This window comes from Pelodiscus sinensis, chromosome 1, assembly GCF_049634645.1.
Source record: "Pelodiscus sinensis isolate JC-2024 chromosome 1, ASM4963464v1, whole genome shotgun sequence".
NCBI classification, from domain to species: domain Eukaryota; kingdom Metazoa; phylum Chordata; order Testudines; family Trionychidae; genus Pelodiscus; species Pelodiscus sinensis.
Genome location: NC_134711.1, coordinates 48006764 through 48031350, shown reverse-complemented (window position 1 = coordinate 48031350; position 24587 = coordinate 48006764). Strand labels below are relative to the sequence as shown.

At 41.2% G+C, this 24587-nt stretch overlaps 1 protein-coding gene across 1 annotated transcript in view; it reads right to left on the bottom strand.

Annotated features, from left to right (window-relative positions):
* Positions 1–17700, bottom strand: part of PPP1R3A (protein phosphatase 1 regulatory subunit 3A) — a 43088-nt gene extending 25388 nt beyond the window's left edge. Inside the window, exon 1 of the mRNA XM_006122522.4 lies at positions 16842–17700. Within this exon, the coding sequence (XP_006122584.2) occupies positions 16842–17635 (794 nt within the window). The 5' untranslated portion in view covers positions 17636–17700. The remainder of the gene's footprint in view (positions 1–16841) is intronic.
* Positions 17701–24587: the final 6887 nt, after the last annotated feature.

Here is a 24587-nt window from a genome sequence, read left to right as displayed (position 1 = left end):
CTATAGCTTCTGCAGTGATCATTGCATGTCACATAGCAGAAGCATAGAGGCTATTACAAGAAAGGGCTCCAGAGCAGATTCTGCAGTTCTACACACAAAATATCCTTTCTAGCCTGTGTGTTATTTTCAAACATCACACACCAATGAGGGAAAAAGGTGGCCACACACTATAAAGGTAAATAGTGAAATCATTGTTGCTGCAAGAACTAATGCTATGTTTCTGATTAGCTTACCTCTAAATAGTGCCTAAAAGAAAACTGAATATTTCTTGTATAAACCATATGCTCCCATTTGGAGATGACATTAATGAATGCAAGGCCCCTTTTCTCTCTGTTTGCAACATCAAATTAATTAGCTCAATTCTGACATTGGTATTTTTTCCCCATACAGTTCAGGGTTTTAGCATTTTTCTTCCTTTTTCCAAAGGGCATCTTTAGTGCTTTTTATCTAAGAAGCATGCATCACTTATATGTTGCAAGACTATCTATTATAAAAACTGATTGTGATGTGAAATCTCAGGCCTGTGCTGGCAAAATGCTTTTTCAATTGTTATACTGTATGGCAAATTGCCCAAACAATTGCTATAAATGCATGAGCCATAAACTGTACTGCCAAGGACATTGGTAGGTTAGCTCTAATAAAAGAAACAATTAGAGACTTGAGGTAAAAACAACAGCCATGAGGTGACAGTTATCAAAAAAGCAGAATATCTAATTTAATGAGGTAAATATAGGTTTGTCGATAACACTGTTGCATTTAATATGTTTGGGATTTATCAAGTGGAACAAAATATTTTGTATTTTCAAAATGGGACCATATTTTTTGCTTTTTTAAAATGCAATGCCTGATGCATTTGTAAACAGTTGTTGAGAACATGCTCCCATTATACTAACTCTGCCCCAAATTATTAGCCCGCTATTCATTTTTAATTTTTGTGTGTGTTTTGTTCTCCTGGATCTCATTTGACCAAAACATTTTCTCTTGAGATGCTTGTAAATGCTTGGAGTATTACAGCAATCAGTATTTCAGTTTCAGTCTACACACTTCATTGCTTTAACATCATCATTAGAAAAGTTTCATCCTTCACCAGCTGCTGCTGAGACAGACAAACTCAGAGAGGGCAGCAGAAAAAAAGACTCTTTTCTGTACAGGAGACAGTATATAAGGGTATTGATGCAAATTTGCTAGAAATTGAGTGAGGACATCTATCTTTGGAACTCATGTCTATATGCAGAATGAGGCCCTATTGGGTTGTCAGAAAGAATTCTGAACCATTAAAGCCAGATTTGCAGTTTAGAGGCATCAGGATGCAGGTACACGGAGATAGATAGATAGATAGATAGATAGATAGATAGATAGATAGATAGATAGATAGATAGATAGATAGATAGATAGATAGATAGATAGATAGATAGATAGATTGGAAGTAAAGAATATAACAATTTAAGAACACGAGGAGAACAAAACTACCATTTCCCTTTAATTAATAATGGGGGAGAAAGGTCAGTGGAATAAAATTCAGTTACTAAGTCCCAACAAAGAACACAAAGCAACTGAATAAAGAATTGTGACTGGCTAACAGGAAAAGATGCTGGGCATGTAAATAAAACTAGAAAAGAAAGATAAAATGTGCAGCCAGGAAGAGGTGCAGACAAGAAAGCAGTCAGCACTACAGCATACATGAGTTCTAAGGTAATGATGCCATTAAAAAGAACAAAACTTGAAAATGTGTATTGGAGAAAAGAAAAGGGAATCTTTATGCATGCATGCCCCTTTTCTGGGATGTGTCCCAAGTCATTGCTGCAAACTGTTAAGAGAAACAGTATTAACTAGAAGAGTCACAAACGAGTCAGAAGCTGGTTGCGGAGAAATTGAGAAGCGTTGGGGAAGAAAGAGTTTCAGATTGCCTATGGAGGCATGAGATGTCCTTCCATTGGAGTTGACACAGGGGTTTCTTAAAACTGTTGCATGGACTGGAAGACTTACATAACTATCAGTGGTAGGGCCAAAGCAGCAGCTTGGGGCCTTGCAAAACTTTAACATGTAACTTGTAATGCAACCATGGATCGGCCATCATTTGAGGTTTCATTGTCAAATGTCACACTTCCCTACATCTCAGTCTTATGGAGATTACAACAGTTAAAGAATTCTAAGCAGAAACAATGCTCCTGTGATAATACAGGAGCACTATAGCAGTTTTATAAATTGAGGGGGGACATGATAGCAGTTTTCAGATATCTAAAAGGGTGTCATAAGGAGGAGGGAGAAAACTTGTTCATCTTGGCCTCTGAGGATAGAACAAGAAGCAGTGGGTTTAAACTACAGCAAAGGAGGTTTAGGTTGGACATTAGGAAAAAGCTCCTAACTGTCAGGGTAGCCAAATTGCCCAGGGAGGTTGTGGAATCTCCATCTCTGGAGATATTTAAGAGTAGGTTAGATAAATGTCTACCAGGGATGGTCTAGACAGTATTTGGTCCTGCCATGAGAGCAGGGGACTGGACTCGATGACCTCTCGAGGTCCCTTCCAGTCCTAGTGTTCTATGATTCTATGGAAGGGACTTCAAGAGGTCACTGAGTCCAGTCTCCTGCCTTCAGAACAGGACTGAGGGTATGTCTACACTACAAAGTTAGTTCGAACTAACGGACGTTAGTTCGAACTAACTTTAATAGGTGCTACACTAGCGCTCCGCTAGTTCGAATTTGAATCGAACTAGCGGAGCGCTTAGTTCGAACTAGGTAAACCTCATTTTACGAGGACTAACGCCTAGTTCGAACTAGCTAGTTCGAACTAAGGGCTGTGTAGCCCTTTAGTTCAAACTAGTGGGAGGCTAGCCCTCCCCAGGTTTCCCTGGTGGCCACTCTGGCCAACACCAGGGAAACTCTATGCCCCCCTCCCGGCCCCGGACCCCTTAAAGGGGCACGGGCTGGCTACGGTGCCCATGCCAGGTGCAAGCCTGCCAGCACCCAGCTAGCAGACCCTGCACCTGGCACGGCACAGAGCCACCCACCCGATGCCCCCCAGCCCACCCCCTCTTGCCGGGACCAGGCTGGCGGCTCCCGGGAGTTTGCCCTGGACCGCAAGAGGCGGGCACCTTCCTGGGCTAGTGCGGACATCGTGGACCTCGTCCACGATCTCCGCACTAGGCACAGGAAAGTGGCCGTCTAGGGCAGGAGAGCTGCCAGCCTGGCCACCCAGGACCAGGTGTGCATGAAAATCAAGGGGGTCCACTGAGACCCCCGACACTGAGCCCTGAGCTTACAATGGCCGTCCTGGGTCAGACCAAAGGTCCATCTAGCCCAGTAGCCTGTCTGCCAACAGCGGCCAACCCTAGGGACCCTGGAGGGGATGGACCGAAGACAATGACCAAGCCATTTGTCTCGTGCCATCCCTCTCCAGCCTTCCACAAACTTTGGGCAGGGACACCACTCCTACCCTCTGGCTAATAGGACTCCATGGACCCAACCTCCATCACTTTATCTCACTTCCCTTTAAACTCTGTTCTAGTTCTAGCCTTCACAGCCTCCTGCAGCAAGGAGTTCCACAGGTTAACTATTTGCTTTGGGAAGAACAACAACTTTCTCTTACTAGTTTCAAGCCTGCTACCCATTCCTTTCCTTTGGTGTCCTCTAGTCCTTCTTTATGGGAACTCAGGAAGAACTTTTCTGAATGCACCCTCTCCACCCAACCCCTGCTTTTAGAGACCTCTATCCTGTCCCCCCTCCGTCTCCTCTTTTCTAAGCTGAACAGTCCCAGTCTCTGTAGCCTCTCTTCATCTGGGACCTGTTCCCAACCCCTGATCATGTTAGTTGCCCTCCCCTCTCCCAGCCTTTCTCTTCCCCTCTCCCACCTCCTTTTCCCAGTCTCCCCCAGTTTTTTTTCAATAAAGACAGAGTCAATGTTGGAAGAAACGTTATCTTTATTTTGTACATCAATAAGAAGGGGGGCTAAGGAAGGGTAAGTGGAAGGAGGTGAGGGAGGAATGGGGTACGAGCCCCCAATGGGGAGGACTGGGCTGGCTCTGCGGGCTTCTGGGGGTGGAAGTTCTCCTGCAGCCCCCCAATTACTCCCTCGCCCCAGATGGCAGCCTGCGGCAAGTGCAGCTGGGCTGATGGCCGAGTGGTGTGATGTGCCCAGTGTGGGCACTCAGGGCACTCCAAGCCAGAACTTCTTTGCAAGCGGGGCACCCCTTAGAACTGTGTGTCCGGGGTGGGGGTCGGGACCCTTTAAGCGCAGCCCTCGGCTAGCCTGAGACAGCATCTCCATGCTCTAAGTCCTCCTTTTATGCCCTGCCGGCACTGCTTCCGGCCATCCTTAAGCCCTGTTCAGAGTCCACTCAATGTGGACTTGCTAGTTCGAACTAGCAAAACGCTAGTTCGAACTAGTTTTTAGTTCTAGACGCGTTAGTTCGAACTAGCTTAGTTCGAATTAACTAATTCGAACTAAGTTAGTTCGAACTAGCGCTGTAGTGTAGACGTACCCTAAGTGATTTGCAATAAAGGTATCAAATTTTACATTTCTATACAAGCGTGTTTTTCCAGAGACTTATTACACGATCTTCAACTATCAATAGTCTTAGAGGAGCCTCAGTCAATTCCAGTTGACACTTATGTAATTCTCTGTTGACAGTCATGGCATAGAGAACAAGGAATGAATGGGTGTAGAGACTGAAAGACCCTCTCATCATCAGAGGACTACATTAGGTTGGGGATACACTTGTAAAGGGCTGAGGGAAGCTTTCATTGCTTCCAGTTCTGTGAAGAGAGGGCTTCAGCATCCAGAACAGTTAAATTTCATTTCTTTCACAGGCATTACATTTGCAAGAAAAATCAGTCAAACAAGATAACACTGTGACAGGGAGTCTGCATCTGACCATTCCCACACGTAGATTAAGTAAATTATATGATTATATAAACTCGTGAGATATTAAATGTGTTTTCTGCTTTTGGCTGACTCATCTCAGACTAGGGGTGAAACCAGAAAAGAACCAGAAAAGGGCAACAAATATTATTACTGATTTCCAAACATGGAAAGATTAGAAAGAAGGTGTGAAAGCAAATGACGAGGTGGAGCTACAATATGTAAGCGGAATATACAATAGTGATGAATAATATTGTGAGGGCCAATTGATCCAGGGAGCAACTGCGAGGGAGTTGAATGTTTTTGCTGAATAGGTAATGCCCAGTAAGGTTCAGGCAATGTTTGTAACAAACCTATTTTTGATTAAGATATTTGGGATAGTGCTTCCTTGGGAATTATTGCTTCCAATTGCTAATATTCTCTCTTTTTTTTTTAGTTTTTGTTTATGATTGAAATGGGAAGATAGATGGCACAGAACAAAGTGCCTTGGCCAAATGAGGGAATACAAATAAGCAAATGTAGTCCCTGGAAATAAGGCTTTATTTTCTATCTTATTATGAAAGAGCTTGAGTTTAAGTGGCAAATCCTGTGCGATTTATAAAATCCAACCGTATCTCTATGAAGACCAGCAGCTTTCTAAATTGGAGACTTTGGCACCATCAAAATCCACACTTGAATCCTAGGCTTGAATTGGTCTCAGACCTAATTCTTTAACCTTAGCCTGGTCCATCTCCAATTTTTATGGCTCATCTTATAGTTATGATGCTTATGAAAATACCTAGGCAGCATATCACTCATAGCTTGAATGGAACTAAAGTAGTCATATATGTGAATGGTACAGGTTTCACTATAGCAGTCATAGAGCATTAATACTAAGCATAGCACCCTATGGAGATAGCAACACAAAAATAGTAGAAAGAATCTATTCCTGGAGACATTAGTACACAGAAAACTCAGAAACCAACTTACATCATTCATACAATGGGCTAATTTCTTTTAAGACAAGGTCTACATGGTGGGCAAAGGAAATGTTTAAAAAAAAAAGTGTAGCAGAGCTGCTGGGAGGTTCTGTTCAGGAAATGAGCAATACTACTACTACTACTAATTACCAGCATGTTTGTCCTCGGTCCACCCTGCTGGAAATGTGTGCTCTCCCCTTCTATATCTGCAGAGAGAGGGAGTAGGAGAAGGCAGAGGAAGTGTTCACATTTCAGGGAAAATGTTAGTTTTTAAACCTGGATATGAGAGTGAAAAAAGTGTCTCTTTCTGAGCTCACTGAATAGTGTAGTAGACCTCTGACTCCCATTGGACAAGGGTCCAACCTCAAATTGCTATTGTGGCAAGGTATTGGAAAGGGGTGCAACAGTTCTATTTCTCTTGTCCTTCCTGAATGCCATTTTGGGGGTTTTACCCTCTTATCCCACATCTTTAGCCTCATCAGGCTCCTTCTCCTCTATCATATTCAATCTTTTAATGAGGACATCAGAGAGGGAGAAGGTTTTAAGCCATGTGATCTACTTTAAAGTATTTCTTCCATTAATAGCTAGAAAAGAACCAGAGCTCCTCTGCCATATCAGAAAAGATATTTTAAAAGCTCCTTGCTTTTTCCAGTAATTTTCAGACTGTGTGTGTAGCTTGTAAGTTTGTCTTTCTCACCAGCAGAAGTTGGTCCAGTAAAGGATATTACTTCACCCATCTTATCTCTGCAGTAAACCAAGGCCTCTCTGTAAGAAGATGACAGGTGTCCTAGAGAAACCATAGATAGATATATGGCAGTCAGGTGAGCCAGAGACTGATAGTGTCCTTTTGAAGGGGTCAGAATGGATGACCATATAAAGCCCTCCTCAGCTGCTTGTGGGTGGGGACTACCTCAGGACAGCTCACTGATTTTGGTACATGGGAGACTTAGAAAGCTTGAAACAAGTTTGGGTTGAATAGAGTTCTAAATGTGCACAAAAATACCAAGATACTATCAATACCAAGAAGTGATTTTTATCTCTTTCTTGCATTTTTAGAATGAAAACGGAAGGCAACTACAAGATATCCATCTATTAAAAAAAGCTAGAACACCCAGGAGATTTGTGCCTATTTTCCTTTCATGTTAATAGAAAATAAGGTCAGAAGAGTTTAATACATGTAGTATTTTCAGGAACTTTCCCACAAAGATATCCATTGTGAAATATATTGTAAGTCCAAATACCCGTGTGTGTGCCCACTAGCCTGTACCTCACAGCGAAGCAGAGATACTGACTGCAGTGTCTAGTTCACAAGAAGACCTAGCGATGCAGGGTATTACTGTATGCAGCAGTCTGGCTCAGTGTTCTTTGTGGCTGCTGTCAGCAGGACCACAGACAAATAATCGGTCATTAGAGTTGGTGGGGTGTTTTTCAAGAAAAAAATATGTTTTGTCTATTACAAAATGCTGATTTCTCAAAAACTGAAATTGTGGGAAGGAGACAGTTTCAAAAAATCTCTCATCTAAAGAAAAAATTCAGAAACATCCCATTTTGACATTCAGTTTTTTTAAATTAGTTTATAATGCATATTCATTTTGGAAATTAAGCAAATACATAATGATAGAGGATTTAGACTTTTTTTCACTTGATCTGCCCGCTATTTTCATTGTGGGGGTGGTGGTTGGGACAATTGTTGGTTCACAAACATTTTTGAGATTTTGCTTTCTTATCCCAATTCAGGGGAGGAAAAAAAAATCTTTCCAGTTCAGGAAAACTATTCCTTGCCCAGCTCTAGACACAAAATTCAGCTGGGTCTTGCAGATGAGGACATGTGCCAGCACGGCACGAGGTAGCCAGAAAACTATGCCCAGGTATTGACATGTTAGCCAGCCACATCACCCAACATTTTTGTGTGCAACTGAAAGGATTATGGACTAGATAGCAGCCATGCATCTGCTAGAAGTGACTTGTTCTTATTTTTGTAGCTGTGCTTCCTCTACTCTTATCCCAGTGCCTGGGCTGTGTTTAGCTGTTTAAAATGCCTATTTTACTTATTTTTCCCTTCTGTTAGTAGGCAGAAGAATCCAAGTTTTATGTCTACAAATTATAAGTCTTCAGTAATTATTGCAAAGCAATTGAACTCTATTGTCTTTGGCTTCAGAGCCAAAGGCTATGGCTGGATCATGACTTAAAATTCTTCATCAGAGTAAACAGCTAGAGTGACTTTAGTAACAAACACACTAATGAAATTGGTCTCTCATGCTGCTAGCCTGTGTTTTGTGTAAACACACTTTAGACACTTTCAATGTTTACTCTTAGATACAGAAAAATATAACTTGTGAGATGGAGACTTCCCAGCTGACAACTGGACTGAAACCATCAAACAGTTCCCTGAACAGCCATCAGGTTACTAATAATTTTGGATCAGTACTGAACCAGGATGAATATGAAATAACTACAACTTTCCAGTTTCCTGTGACTAATTTAAAACATATTTATGAACTGCACAAGAATGGTGGATGGAAGACAACATTGAAATGTTCATGATTAGGTTAGTCCAGTGCGCAAATGGACTTTGACAGAAAACAATAGAGACTCTGAACAATGGAGTATAACAGTGCCTTTCAGTGATATATTTCCATTTATTTCCACCTAAAATCCTTAAGGAGTAGCATGAAAGATTAAAGACACAGGCACTGCTCCTGCAAAAACTTTACACTTGTGAGAAGTCCCATGAAATTCAAAGGAATGCATAAAGTTACTCATGTGTAAGTTGCAGGATGAGGCTCATAGTTATTTTAAATGTCATTGTAGTGATATCATCTAAAGCCAATGAAACTATAGTGGCCACCAAAGAATGTTGCTTAAATGGTTCAGCATGGTTCAGCATGCCTGAAAGTAAACTTAAAAATAAAAATTGTACAAAGAATTAAGTTAAATGATTCAGCCACTTAAATATTAAAGCCAATATGGTTGCAAAATACGAATCTTTTTAAATCAGGTTCCACACAAGCAAGTTTTGCCATGACCAATATATTTCTCATGCTTTAATCCAAACTTAAAGAAAGTCTATCTTGATGGAAATGGCATTGGCATTACAAAAGCAGACCAAAGAAAAAAAATGGGGAGGATTCAATTAAATATGAAAAAAACTAGCACAATCAGTACTGTAGGTTGTTTGGGTACTTGAGAAGGCTTAGGAACCTATTTAGGACAGCAAAGAAGGTATATTAGCTAGATTTTTCCACTTAAAATAAGTGGGAGTAAAATATAGTTAGCAATGTTGCTATTTACTCTGTCTTCTTTAGGTTTCAGAATCAACAATCCATTGACATACAAAGGGCAGCTCCTAGCTCTCAGACTGCAGACATATTGCTTCAGGCTGACTCAGGAAGGCAGAACTACAGTGTTTTTTACTTGTTTTACATTTTTAAGGTTTGCTCCATAACCATGAGAACCAGAAACATCTTAAAAAAAACAAAAACAAAAAACAAAACAAAACCTTGAATTCCTGAGCTCAGTCACATGGCAAAGAGCAAAGTCCACTGCCATGGAGTGGTGAAACCACAGGTGCTATCATTGAGCAACACTGGATTCTGAGAGCATGTTATCACTCTTACTGGCGGCATGACAATTCTAGCTGTGAGGACTGGCCTCCACAGATTTTGACCTGGGATGGTAGGAAACATATAGAGAGCAAGCTGGGAACAAGTTTCCATAAGAACAACCCAGAAAACTGCAGACCAGTTAGTTTAACTTCTGTGCCAGGAAGATAATGGAGCAGGTAATTAAGGAAATCATCTGTAAACACCTGGAAGGTGGCAAGGTGATAGGGAACATCCAGCATGGATTTGTAAAGAACAAATTGTGTCAAACCAATCTGATAGCTTTCTTTGATAAGATAATGAGTCTTGTGGATAAGGGAGAAGCAGTGGATGTGGTATACCTAGACTTTAATAAGGCATTTGATAGGGTCTCACATGATATTCTCATCAATAAACTAGGCAAATACAACTTAGATGGGGTTACTATAAGATGGGTGAATAACTGGCTGGATAACCGTACTCAGAGTAGTTATTAATGGTTCACAATCCTGCTGGAAAGTTATAACAAGTAGGGTTCCGCAGGGGTCAGTTCTGGGACCGGCTCTCTTCAATATCTTCATCAACGATTTAGATATTGGTGTAGAAAGTATGCTTATTAAGTTTGCACATGATACCAAGCTGGTAGGGGTTGCGACAGCGTGTAGTCAACCTGTGGAACTCCTTGCCAGAGGAAGCTGTGAAGGCTAGGACTATAATAGAGTTTAAAGAGAAGCTAGATAATTTCATGGAGGTTAGGTCCATAAAAGGCTATTAGCCAGGGGATAAAATGGTGTCCTTGGCCTCTGTTTGTCAGAGGCTGGAGAGAGATGGCAGGAGACAAATCGCTTGATCATTGTCTTCGGTCCACCCTCTCTGGGGCACCTGGTGTTGGCCACTGTCGGTAGACAGGATAGCGGGCTAGAAGGACCTTTGGTCTGACCCAATACGGCCGTTCTAATGTTCTTATGACTAATCTGGAGGATAGGGTCATAATTCAAAATGATCTGGACAAATTGAAGAAATGGTCTGAGGTAAACAGAATGAAGTTTAATAAAGATAAATGCAAAGTGCTCCACTTAGGAAGGAACAACCAGTTTCACTTATACAGAATGGGAAGCGACTGTCTGGGAAGGAGTACGGCAGAAAGAGATCTAGGGGTTATAGTGGACCACAAGCTGAATAGGAGTCAGCAGTGTGATGCTGTTGCAAAGAAAGCAAACATGATTCTGGGATGCATTAACAGGTGTGTTGTGAGCAAGACACAAGTCATCATTCTTCCGCTCTACTCTGTGCTAGTTAGGCCTCAGTTGGAGTATTGTGTCCAGTTCTGGGCACTGCATTTCAAGAAAGATGTGGAGAAATTGGTGAGGGTCCAGAGAGGAGCAGCAAAAATAATTAAAGGTATAGAGAACACGACCTATGAAGGAATGTTGAAAAAATTGGGTTTGTTTAGTTTAGAAAAAGAGAAGACTGAGGGGGGAAATGATAGCAGTTTTCAGGTATCTAAAAGGGTGTCATAAGGAGCAGGGAGAAAACTTGTTCATCTTGGCCTCTGAGGATAGAACAAGAAGCAATGGGCTTAAACTGCAACAAGGGAGGTTTAGGTTGAACAGTAGGAAAAACTGCCAGGGTAGTCAAACACTGGAATAAATTGCCCTGGGAGGTTGTGGAATCTCCATCTCTGGAGATATTTAAGAGTAGGTTATATAAATGTCTATCAGGGATGGTCTAGACCACTGTTTCCCAATTTTATTTGGCCACAGAACCCTTTTAAACTTGGAAGAATTTTGAGGAACCCCTATAGATGGGGGGGGGGGATTTGTCAAGCAAAAGAACCCAAAAACCACCACCGCGGAGCGGACCAGGGAGACCTGTGGGCCAAAATGCAGTCACGCATGTCCCGAGTAGGCTTTAGATATACAGAGTGGCAGCGGGGGAGGGGAGGTGTCTTTGCATGCCGGCTCCTCTTTGTCTCTCTAAGGGTATGTCTACACTACCCCGCTAGTTCGAACTAGCGGGGTAATGTAGGCATACCGCACTTGCAAATGAAGCCCGGGATTTGAATTTCCTGGGCTTCATTTGCATAAGCGGGGAGCCGCCATTTTTAAAACCCCGCTGGTTCGAACCCCGTGCAGCGCGGCTACATGGGGCATGAACTAGGTAGTTCGAACTAGGTTTCCTAGTTCGAACTACCATTACTCCTCGTGAAATGAGGAGTAACGGTAGTTCGAATTAGGAAGCCTAATTCGAACTACCTAGGTCGTGCCCCGTGTAGCCGCGCTGCACGGGGTTCGAACCAGCGGGGTTTTTTAAATGGCTGCTCCCCACTTATGCAAATGAAGCCCGGGAAATTCAAATCCCGGGCTTCATTTGCAAGTGCGGTATGCCTACATTACCCTCCTAGTTCGAACTAGGAGAGTAGTGTAGACATACCCTAAGTGTGTGTGTGGGAGGGCGGTGATGGAGTTCTCGTGGAACCCTTACTTTCACTTTGTGGAACCCCGGGGTTCTGTGAAACACCATTTGGGAAACACTGGTCTAGACAGTATTTGGTCCTGCCATGAGGGCAGGGGACTGGACTTGATGACTTCTCAAGGTCCCTTTCAGTCCTAGTATTCTATGATTCTAACACAAGTAACACTGCTCTTTCAGCTGGCTCCTTGTGAATGGACAGACTGGTCCAGCAGTAGTAGGGAACAGCTGCTCTCATAAGAAATGTGAATATAGTCACCTCCTAATAATAGGAATAAGCTTCAGTCCAATCCCCATGTATGCATACTGATCAAGGTGTACACCTTGAATTTAAGATGCTTTATAACAACCTTGAGATTAAACAGCTGTATACAAAGCAGGACCCTCACGCTTGATACCTTTCACTTACATTCCCCCTCTTTCTGATTGTTATGTACAATAACCAACAAGCAAAAAATAAAAAGGAAATGTAATTTAAACTCTTTAATATTTGCCATCTTGTCATTGTAGAGACACTCGTGGAGGCAGAAAATCTGGTATGCTGTTTGCAAACATGCTCTAGAGTAGCTTTCAGATTCTTCCAGCCTTCAATTTTCCAAGTGCACTCAGATGGAGAGGCAAAGAAATGGGGAACTGCTTGCAGCTCATTGATTCAGGGGTGTCTGACAGGCTAGAGCTACAAAGAAATAGTACTGGACCTCAGGGTCCTTAGGCCAGCAGAGGACTGGATACTATGGGGCTCTACCATCCTATGTCCCTAACATACCACCTTCTTTCACTTTTGCCAGATGTGGGGAGCAGCTGGAGCAGGAGGCAGCAGAACAGCTTCTGCTAGCCGTTCACCAGCACAGTTGTGCAGGCAGAATCTCCACCAGCTATCTTCAGCAGCTTTAAGGCCACTCTGCAAGTATAAGAACATAAGAACATAAGAACATATGTTCAGGTATGCACCTGAAAATGGACCCTTTCAGCTTGCACCTATTCTCTATAGGCAGGATAGCCATCACACTAGACTTTGTCCTTATTTTTGTTTGTTTCAAACTAGCATCACTTTAGACAGTCCACAGAGAAGAGTCAATGGATGTACTAACATTTGAAATATGCTACAATAAAATCATTCAGAAGCTATCTTTAGGAAGGAAAGCGCAAAATCAACCCAATCAATTAATTGAACCATCGGTTCAGGAAGTACCACTCTGAGGAAAAAGTGCAAGAGAAGCGAGTGGGTGGTATCTTCCGCACTTATGAGAAAAATGACAGTATCCACCTTCCACTGCAAACACAGAAGAGAGCCTAATATGCACACTCTGCCATCATGAATTGCAATGCAGCCATGCTTACAAGTATTCCAACTTTTCCTTAATATTTATGCCAAACACACACACCACTCACAGGCTTGCTACCACTGTTCCAATGACTTCTAACCATGAAGGCCCAAAGACAGTATTAGCATCAATCCACAATAGCGCCATGTATGATATTCAAAGACCAAGGAGCCATAGTTCAGATTCATTGTCTTCCTTGAGAGCAAAGGGCTCAAAGTGGAAAGTATAGAGGTTAAACAATACAAATTGTGCCTCACTGTAAGTGTTTCCACAGCTAACCAGGTACTTGCTACTATGGATTACAGATATTTGTTCTTATGCACTATCTAATGGAACCAGTAGAAAATCAACTTCTATTTGAGAGAAATAGAGTTAAGATAGCGGAGTGGCATAAACTGCCAATTTTCACTTCAACTATTGCTTATACAACGCTATATTTGTTAATCTGTTAGGATACATATGATTTGAATCATATGTATTTTCCAGCTGTTCTCTTTTCTAAACACTGACCTTCAAATTATTAAATGTTAGAATGCAATTAATTTGACTCTAATATTCTTTTTTCTCCCCTCTGTGACTTTGTATGCCTATGGGACATTGCAAGGCAAATGCACAATTTCAAACAGGCCAACAAGTAAAAAGCAAATAACATGCATTATAAAAACTCCTGTGAATGAGTTTTTGAACTATTCAAAACACCTTGTAATATAAAGGATTTTTGAGGCTTGCAAAAACATCCTATTATAGTAAGACATTTTTCTACATGTTATACCTGTCAATTCCGATAAAGTTTTTGAAAGGTGTTATAAATCAGATATTAAAATTCATGTTGGATTGAATCACAGCATGAAAGGACACAGAGAAAGGCAAAAAGTTTACAATAGATCCCTTTAGCCACGTTTAAATACAGAAAGGGGAACCAGAACAGTAATGTCAAAAAGCACTTGTGTGTTTCTGATCATTATACCCAGTTGCTTTTCAGTTAATTCAAGATTTGTACTTTTCATTATGAAATTTAGTATGAGAGTCCTTGTTGAGGGTCCAGTTTCTTAAAAATAATGGTGTGCTCAGACAAATAGTCCTGACTCATGTGAGTGGTCCCATAATGTGACAAGATGGACTACTATTGTGTATCCTCAGTAACTTATTTCTGATAGCACATGTTACCCTTTCCTTCTTATTGTCAAAAGCAGTCCACATTGAACTCACCGCATTAGGCAAGGAGGGTTTGTCCTGTGGTAGATCAACCTATCTACTTAAAATCCCTTTATTTAAAAGTTCTTAAATATGTATATACCTGCAAGATGCATGATCTGTCAGGCAAATTATCCATGTTTTTAGGAAGAGATGTAATATCTTTTAAAATTCCTGTTCAGCTTCTAACACCATGTATAGGTACCCAAGTAAGTGCCCTGATATTCAAAAATGTTGACCAGCTGTTCTTATTGATTTGGCCTGCATGTCTGTCTGATAGAAAAATGAGATAAGACTTAACAGTTTGCATGACTGGGTAGCAATAATCCTTAGCTATGGATGTACTGTATGCACAGTAAGTAATACTCCTCTTGGAACTACAGAGCCTAAATCTGATCTTACACCAATGCAAATTGTAATTTTTCTGAAGTCTGTGGATTCACACATACATTAGATTCAAGACCATATAATCTCTGAAGGACCATAGAGAATTTTACAGACAGATTCTATAGACACTATGAGAATGCTTTTATTTCAACGAAGGCCTCTTTATAACCCTCTGGCTGTGTACAAGGTATTTAAAGTCAGTGTCTGTGCAATTTGCAGATGCTGTGTAAAGGGACCATTGGGTGACTGAGGCACCATGACTTATTTATATTACCTCAAAACCATACACCCTGTGTGGTTCCCTGATGCACAGTATGGGAAGGAACAAATACATGTTGAGAGGCATATGGGGCATTTGGATGAAAAGGTGGCTAAATGGGATGCTACCCCTTTTTTATTTCTCATTCTCCTATCTCCCACATGAAAAGTTAGCATACACAGGGACAGCAAGGAGAATCCATAGAATGGCATAGTTCTTTCCCATGCCCTGGTTCTAGACAAGCCATAGGAGAACTCAAAGAATTGATACCTGCAGCACCAGTAAGTCCCACTGCACGCTCTTCCACTCATTTACTGAGAACAACTGTAACTGGTAGATGCTTATCACAGCTGTTGGGTAACACAGAGATAGAAGAGGTATTGCTTTTCAAATCTGGCAGCAAAGTTGGAGTCCTCAGCTGCCTTCTTTCTCCCTGCATCTCCAGGGGTATGAGTAGTCTCCCCTTCATTGTTGTTCACTTTTACCATACGCATTTAAAACCACAAATGTAAAATAGTATTGTCGGACTTGGAAGTTACACAGAAAATTAAGACTGAAAATTCATCATTAATTCATGTATTGTGCCTTGATATTGCAACGAGAGCTGTAGACAAAGCATGCTATCCTCAATCAAGTAACAGTCCCATTGATTTCTACTGGGATGATGCCTGAACAAAAATTGCAGAACTGGACTTCTTGGGCTTGATCATTACAATGGGAGTTTTGCCACTGACTTCAATGGGAGCAAGAGCATGGCCCACTTATATGCTGCTTTATTTATGTTTGAGAAATAGAGACTAGGAATGCAGAAGTTCCAATATATTCCTGAATTTCCTTCAGTTTGTGGATTTAAGTCATAATTTAACCATTACTTTATGCTTTCTAGTTATTATAGTACATATCTGCATGTAATTGTTTTAACATACACACATTTGCATGATAAACCTTATGTTAAAGTGCCTGTGTTTGTCTTTTTTGTTTCTTTGTTTTTTGTTTTGGTAGATCACTGTTAATCTCCTTTGGACCTCTCACCTGTTTAGGCTTTTTTAGAACTTATAGAAACAGTTGTCACTGCCAGGAAGATCTCACTACATGCCACCTGCAGCATAGCCCAACCAATGACAGAAAAGATCATTCCAGCTGCTCTTGGTGAAACGAGTTATTAACTTCCTGAACCATCAGTACTGTTTCTGTGTTTTGTAATGACAGTTAGAAAATCCCCACATGGATTCACAGGACACACCTGTTGTGACAAATATCATTAAAAAATCTAGGGATATATTTTGCTTTAAAAGGTTTTTGATATGCCAAAGAACTGACTATAAAACTTTGGTACTATAAGCCCACCTCAGTGTGCAGCCAAATTATGGAATTATGTGCTGAAGAAATGAATATCAGTATTTACCCCTTAATTTTTATTACTTAAATGTAGCTAAAGAACCCACATTTATCTTCCCAATTAACAGTAAAAATGGCATATTTACTAATGATTAAATTTGACCTCACAGCTTAACATAATTGTATTATTTATAAGTCTGTGCTTTATCGAAGACTATTCTTGAGCAGAATGGTCTTACTAATCATGGACAACAAGTGGAAGCAAAGTTTAACCACAGTGGTTACAGTAAAAAAGCTGACATTAGCCAGCAAATACCACAAAATTACCAATTATTTTCTTTTCTCAAATAAGGAAAACTACTGCCGCAGACACAACTTTGTGATTATTGACGACAAATGCTGAATTTTAAATAGTGACTGCTGTATTTGAGGACTTTGAAAACTAGTAACAATAAGAAATCACCTCACCTGCTTGGTGTTGTCTTTAAGCAGCCTTTGATGTATTTGTCAGTAGCCTCTTCATTAGTCGCATCATCCACCTCTTGCACAGTTTCTTTCTTATGGCAAAGTAGTATGTAATTTTTGTCATCGTTATTTGCCCAGAACGTACCAAGAGATGTCTCATAACGTATACAGAATTCAACTTTAGCTCCATTTTTCTGATAAGGAGGAACCAATGAAATCTTAAAGAAGAACTGGTCGGTTTCACCATCATAAGAATTAGGTACATATTCTGCTAAGATGTCATAGTAAGTTAGCCACTCATCCAATGACATTCTCACATAAATCAACTTTTCAAAAGATACATTTAGAACTCGAATAATGCCCTTCATACATGTTATCCCAGGAAGAAATTCAATTGACTCTAGCACTACCTTCTGTACACGGACTTTTTGCAAAAGGTCTTCTTGTGAGGCAGGTAATACAAACAGTGGAGAGAGGAAAAATTCCTCTGCAGTTAAAACTTTAAGTTCTAAGTCATCATTTTTTGATGTGATTGGAACTTCCCAGGTATCAAACTCTTTAACAGACACAAGATCAAAGCCGAATGCATCTGCAAACGAAACTTTTCTTGTAATGGTAGATGGGGCTTCTGGTTCCATGTCTTCTGAAGAAGCAGAATTCCGCCTTCGGGGAAGGGGAGAGAAACGAGGCTTAAGGGTTTCTTTAATATCTTCATCTTCTGAGAGGGAATCATTTAAAGCAGGAATTTCTAATAAGTTATCCCTTCTAATCTGGCTGGGTTCTTCTGAAGACTCCATTGGGCTCTCTGATATAAACGGAAAGAGAACTCTGCAACTAGTGGCAGCTGATATTTGAGACACTATGATTTAAAACAAGGATTAATGTTACAGTTGACATTGAAAGAAAAGGGAGTCAGCTCTATTAATAGGTGCAGTGGTGTGTAAACTATGTTGGACTGTTCTCCAAAGGCCTTAAATCGGACAGCATTAGTGTTACAATTTCAGACATAATTTTTAAATAATGCATTGACTTTTTTGGTAGGTAGCATCTACAGGTAAACAACAAAGGTAACATTTAACAAATCTCACTTCTTTGCATTCTCAAAATGTGAAAATATAGATACTTTTAAACAATCAATTTGCATTTTAAAGGAAAAATATAACAGAACAAATGTAAAGCCACAAATCTCCTAGCGGGCTATGTATGTCAACATAATGATTTCTTTACTGTGTGTAATTTCTGCTTTTCTTCTTAAAGACATTATTTACATTGTGTCCAAATGCAAGAATGCAAGGGACACAAAGAACCAAATTCTGTTTCTGACTTCTACATCATGCAGACCCACAGGGCCAGATTCTGGAGTCATGCCCATTAGAACCTTGTCAGGAGAAACATTTGCCAATTTTAAAGCCTCTACAATAATATATATTCAAATTAACCCAGAATGCAATAAAAAGTTGTAATGACTAAATTGGAGGGCACGTTATAAGGAATCACTAATTATATCAGTTTGTTAACTACTGTTTATACTGAAAGATATTGTAGGAGTAAATAGTAACTAGCCCTTATGCAGCTACTTGGATATGGAAACAGGGGCCTGTGCCTTTTTATGAGACCACCCAGAATCTCAGTCCCTATGCTGGCCAGCCAGGCACATGGAAAGAAATGTGTTTTACCCTTTAAAGGGGTATTGCTCCCTCTACCTTTTCTACAGAATGCCTTCCTGTGCTCCCACTGGAATTAAATGGCTCTACCTCACCCCCAGCATGGGGCTGTGGCTAAATGCCAGCAATAAGCCATTAGTCAGCCAGCATTTGGATATCACTTTCAAGGCACTCTGTACGTAGAAACGTACAATGTTACACTACTCAGGAGGCAAAGGCCATGACCTGGCAACACTGCTATTTCCCTGTCCTCCCATACTGCCCCAATGTCACTCTTTCCCACAAGCCCCCTTTTTCTAAAGACACTGCCTCTCACAGTGTGAGTGCATCTCCATTCCTGTTTGTTATTTCTCCACTAGTCTCACTGCTGCCATTGCTGTTATGCCTCCCAACTTCCCTATTATCATTGTGTCTCCGTTGATGCTGTCCCTTTGTGACAGAACATAAATATATATGCAGACCTTCCTTTTATTTTTTTTAAATGGTATTCTAACATACATGCCTATATTGCTGGAATATCACTGCTGTAAACTACAGAATTGTGGGACATTGTTGTGGAATACTTCTTAACCAGGTGGTTAACACGCTCTGTAACAAGGTAGGACATGATGCTTAGGAAGTTTCGGTACACAGGACAAGGGATCATTACAGCACAGACCTGCAGAAAAGTGGTGACTGTATGCTGAAGATATAGGGGTGGATCCCACAGCAGCATCCACCACTTTCTCTCCCTAGATGAGTTCCCACATAGTAGCAGGTTCTCTCCTGCACTTGCTTATGAGGAGTCAAAGTTGCATCAGTTTTGGCAGCTACATGCACTTGGCAATTTTGATTATATGCAATTTGGGTCATGTGAGGTCTGTGGGAAATTAGGGCTATCTCACTAATAGTCTCAAACCAGCTTTGCCTAGATAAGCAAAGACAATATTCCAATAGCAATAGTATAAACTACTAGAGGTTATGTACAGTAGTAGTACTGTAATGCTTTGGTCCTTTTCTGTTGCAGGCTGCAGTTTTTTTCTCTTTTATTTGTTATGAAAGCCTTTTTAAAGGCTCCAGAGACCCTGTAGCCTGCAGATAGAGATTAACTCCCTGAGAAACACTCTGGCTGTCCATACAGGTGGGAAGGACTGGGCTAATAAGGCAGAGCAGCTGAGTGAAGGCAATCAGAAGTTAAGGGCTTATATTGCACCACGAAGCCCTTTTAAAATTGCCTCAATGCTAGACAAAAAGGGAAGGACTGAGATGCATAAATGGAGGGTTAGCAAAAGCTGTGAAGGCTGAAACTCTTGCTAGACTATAGGGAACCCAGGCTGAAGCTTAAGTAGAGAGGGAGTGTGGGGTGGGTGTTAAGCCTATTAAATCAGGAAAAAATGCTCAGGCTGAGCCTGCTCCAATGCCTATTGAGTAAATGGGAATCTTTCCTTTGATTTAAATAGGCACTGGGTCAGGCCCTCTCTTAGACTGTCTTGGCCTACTCTGCCTCCAAAAGGGTATTTCATCACATGATAAGTAACTGCATTACAAGATGCTATAAGTAGAAAGCATCACCCTTATGTCTGAATTTCCATGCTCTTGTCAGCATAGGTCAGACTTTTATTGGCAAGTAGTAGTTGTTCTCTTCAGTCCCTTCTGGAAACCAGAAATAGATATTGGAGGGCAAAACTTTTTCAAAGCCAAACAACATCAATTATGTCAGTGTTTGAATTGAACAGGCTTAGTCTGGTTCTGAAACTCTACCCGATACATGTAGAATTTATCCCCAGTTGTTTCTAAACAATCCTTACTTGGAGATTACCTTTTAGTCTTGATTTAAAGAGAGACCGCACTTCTGAGCTGAGGAACAGTTTATGTCCCCTTTGGATTATATCAAAAGTACTTTCAAACCATTTTCTTAGGACCTTCTTCTTTTCTGTGGCTCCAGTTTTCCCTTTTTATTTACCTTTCCTGTGCATAGTACTTAAGTCAAATACTGAATTAAGATTTCAGCACTTTCATATTATTTAATATTTTAAACAATGCAATGGGGCCAGGAATGGAGTCACTATAATAATTAACACTTCCCCTGCCATACACACACAAATCTTTGGCAGCAGTACAGGGACCAGCTTCCCCAGCACAAGAAACTGTAATGAGCTTTCCAGTGGAGATCTCATGGAAGCATCTTCACTATAGCAACAAAATAGACTTCATGAGCCAGCAATATTGAATTCACCTCAGTGCAGTTTATACAGGGTATGAATCCTAATTAATAGGTGGAGTAGGGTGAAAATATATAAATGATTTCTCCATAAAGAACAAACTACTTCAGATAGTCATAAAAGCTGAAGGAGAGATGGTTAAAAGATCACTGGGTTTTTTGTCTGTGGTTGTAAGAAAGAATACACACATCATGTTCATCTGTGTTCTGCCAAGATATTCTGGCCTCCTAAACAGTGATTTGAAGAGCAACACAAGTTAATCAAAGCTGTAAGGGCTAAGTTGTATCTGTGTAACTCTTGCTGTCTTATATACGGCTCTCACTTACAGACTCTGAGTATCTCAATGGAGCTGCAGAGAATTTGACTCTGCAATGGGAAACGGGTGATCCGTTCTGTGGATCTCTCTAAGCCAGCATTAAAACCATCTCATTCTCTGAAACCTGCGCTGGTTTTACAGTGCTCACAGACGTAGCAAAAATGTTTTTATGATAAAAGTACAGGTTGGACCCCTGTTGTCTGGCACCCTTGGGACCTGACTGAGAAGATTTGCTGGACAACGGGCAATCCCTGACACCAGTCACTCAACCCACTGCCCCTCCCTGTTGCTGGCTCCTTCTGCCCGGTTAGGCTCTCTTCAAGCCAGTCCCAGACCCGCTCCACTGCTGGGCAGTAAGTGGCCCTGGCCACACTGATTCTCTCAGGTTGCCGCAGCCATCTTCCCCTCTCGGGTTGCTGCAGCTGCAGCCCGAGCCCCACTGCCAGGCAGCAGACAGCCCCGTAACACTAATGCTGCCACTGCAGCCACCACCCTGGGCAGCTCCACCATCCACCACCACCTCTACCATCTCCCATGCTGCCACAACCCAGACAGGTTTCTCCTCTTGTGGTCCCGACCCTGCTGTCAGGCAACAGACAGTCCCAATGGTGCTCTGCCAAGGATTCTGCTGCCCCGCTGCTAGCAAACTCACAGGGTTGCACTGGGCTCCCAACTGCTGGCCCTCCTGCCCTAGGGCTTTCTCATCCAGAAAAGTCCATGGTCATGTCAGAGCATGAAGGTTGCTGGATGAGAGCATCCCAGATTTGGGATGTAACACCAGTAGTATATATTTATTTTTGTCATTAAAGCAAAAAGATATTCTGAATACAAATAACACATTACAATCAATAACAAAACTCCCATTGACTCCAGTGATGCCATGTTTTTGTCCCCAAAACCAAATCATCTGAGTGAGAGAGCACCATTCCTACATAGTCACTTATCAGAATAGAATTGCCCATTACTCTCTCAGTATTGGCTCAAGCAATCTTTTCAAGAAAATTCCATGTATAGCAAATGATAACAAAATCCAATTCTGCTAATCCACCCCATCCCCATGACATTATTGTATAACTTTCTTCTAAATTGCCATACCAATTAGTCTCTGACAAAAACATTGGGGCTATGTCTACACTCTCGCGATCTTGCACCAGAAATATGCAAATGAGGCTAAGCATGGAATATCTCCGAGCCTCATTTGCATATCTAATGAGCCGCCATTTTTGCAGAAGAGGCTCTTGCGCAAGAAGGAGCTGTCTACAGCATAATGGCATTGTGCAAGAGGGTTTTTCTTGCGCAAGAAGGGGCAGTGTAGATGCTCCTTCTTGTGCAAGAGCCTCTTCCACAAAAATGGCGGCTCATTAGATATGCAAATGAGGCTCAGCAATATTCCACGCTTAGCCTCATTTGCATATTTCTGGCGCAAGATCGTGTCAGTGTAGACACAGCCTATCAGAAGTAGCCTGAGATTTTCCTCCTCTTGGTCTGAATGTGTTGATGTAATGTTGGCTGCTTCCAATATTCTATCAGCACTTTAGACAATGCATTAGTAAATGCTTTGAAAACAATGTGTATCAGCACACCACCATGCACCTGTGTGTGTCTGAAGAGCAACCTGATCTTGTTGCAGAACATTTTTATTTATTTCTATTACCATAGCACCTAGTAGCCCTAACCATAGAACAAAAAGACAGTCCCTCTCTCAAAGAGCTTACAACATCCATTCTCTCTCCTTGGTTCATGGCCTCAGACAATGGACCAAACGTGAAGAATGATGGCTGTGTCAGCAGTTTCTCCCTCTGACCCAACTTTATGCACTAGTTCAACCTAGCGGTTGATTGAGCAGGACGAAAAGGAAACTGACACTTCATCATTGTCACCAAAAATGATGGATGCACTGGCACTGAGACCTGTCATATAGCAGTGATACCAAGCATTGTTACACAAGAAGGCCACATAAACGTAAGCACAATATTGTGGGCACTAAACAGATTCTACATATTTTAATGTCATCTGTATTGATTTATAATTTTACGTTCAGCTTGTTTCAGATCTATGTAGATTGTTCCTATGTACAATATTGTCTATTTACACACTTGTGTAAACTACAATGATATAAACAAGATGATAAACACCAACAAATCACTTGTTAGTGTATTGTGTTGAAGCAGGTCATGGGTCTTATGAAATGTTCTGGTGAGCTCTGTATGACCCATAGTCCATAGGTTGGACTCCCCTGAACTTTAGAATTGTATTTAGATTCTGTATGTGGACATCTGATTTAAAAAAACTGGGTTCCAAAGACTAATTCAATTAAAGCCTGTTGCATTCAGAAGACCCATAAACCACAGTGTCGTGCCACTCTGAGGGACTGTAGCATCAGCAGCAGAGTAAGGTGTCAGAGCAGGTTGCTGGGGTCCATCCTTGTGGTACTTTGGGTTTGTCAATCTGATCCTGAGTTTGCTGGTAAATCTATAGTGATATCTCTAGGTCATATTTCTTATGTTTGCAAATACAGACCTTTTATTGTATTGGATGCTCAAAAAGTATCTGTGGCCCACTCCCCTTTTCCACATTTGTACTACATCTATACAGGAATATATCATGAGTAGCATTTTAGTCCAGCTGCTCGTACAAAGAGACATGCTCTTGTGGGGCAGTGTGACTCTGCACTGCAGCTTAGAATGGGCTGCATCTAAAAGGCATTATCTTAGCCACAGACAGTACTTGCTTTTTCCCGAGTGACTGTTTGACTTCAGCAAATTGATAAATGGTTGGAGTGGGTGGGTGGGCGATTCTCCAACTGATTCTGAGCCCACATCCCTTTCCACCCAAACAGTTCTAACTGAGGTGATTTTATAGCTGTCCACACGTTTGTGATGTCAATGTGGAAAAACTAAGACTGTCAAATTAGGTTTATTCACTGGAGCTTGGGAATAGGGTCACAGCGTTAGCAACCAATGGGATTGCACAGGATATGATCGTTAGCATCAGTAGCCTTACTATTCTGAGTACTCTCTTTGTGATTGGGTTTCAGAGGTATTATCTGGAGGACTAGACTTTCAGGGGTTTTCAGAGCCCAAGGAACCTTCAAAATGCCAAGAGCTCCAGCCTCACAGAAGCGATCCTCACAACTGTCTCCACAGAATCATTGTTTCTATCAAAAATGCATATTTGAACAAAGAAAATGCCCCAAAATAGAACAAACCTTTTAAATACTTAAAAGGAACCGTGAGGATGCGTTCCTCTGGAGAACAAGTTTCTTCATATTCTTAACTCTTTAATTGTTTGTTTGTTTTTTAATTATAAAACATACTGGAGAATATGTAGTGAATTTCCCCAGGTGCTCACATTAGATTAAGTGACATTCATACACCTATCCTTAGTGGTGTCAGATTTCAGAATGCCCTGAATTGGTTCTTAATGTAATGATGCAGTTCTTGCTGTACTGTATGTTTTGCCAGTCCTCAATGAAACACCTACATACTTTGAGTGATACTTACTCACACAAGTAGTTCCTGGGGTCAGTGGGATCAGTCACATGAATAAGTACTACTCGACTTGAAAG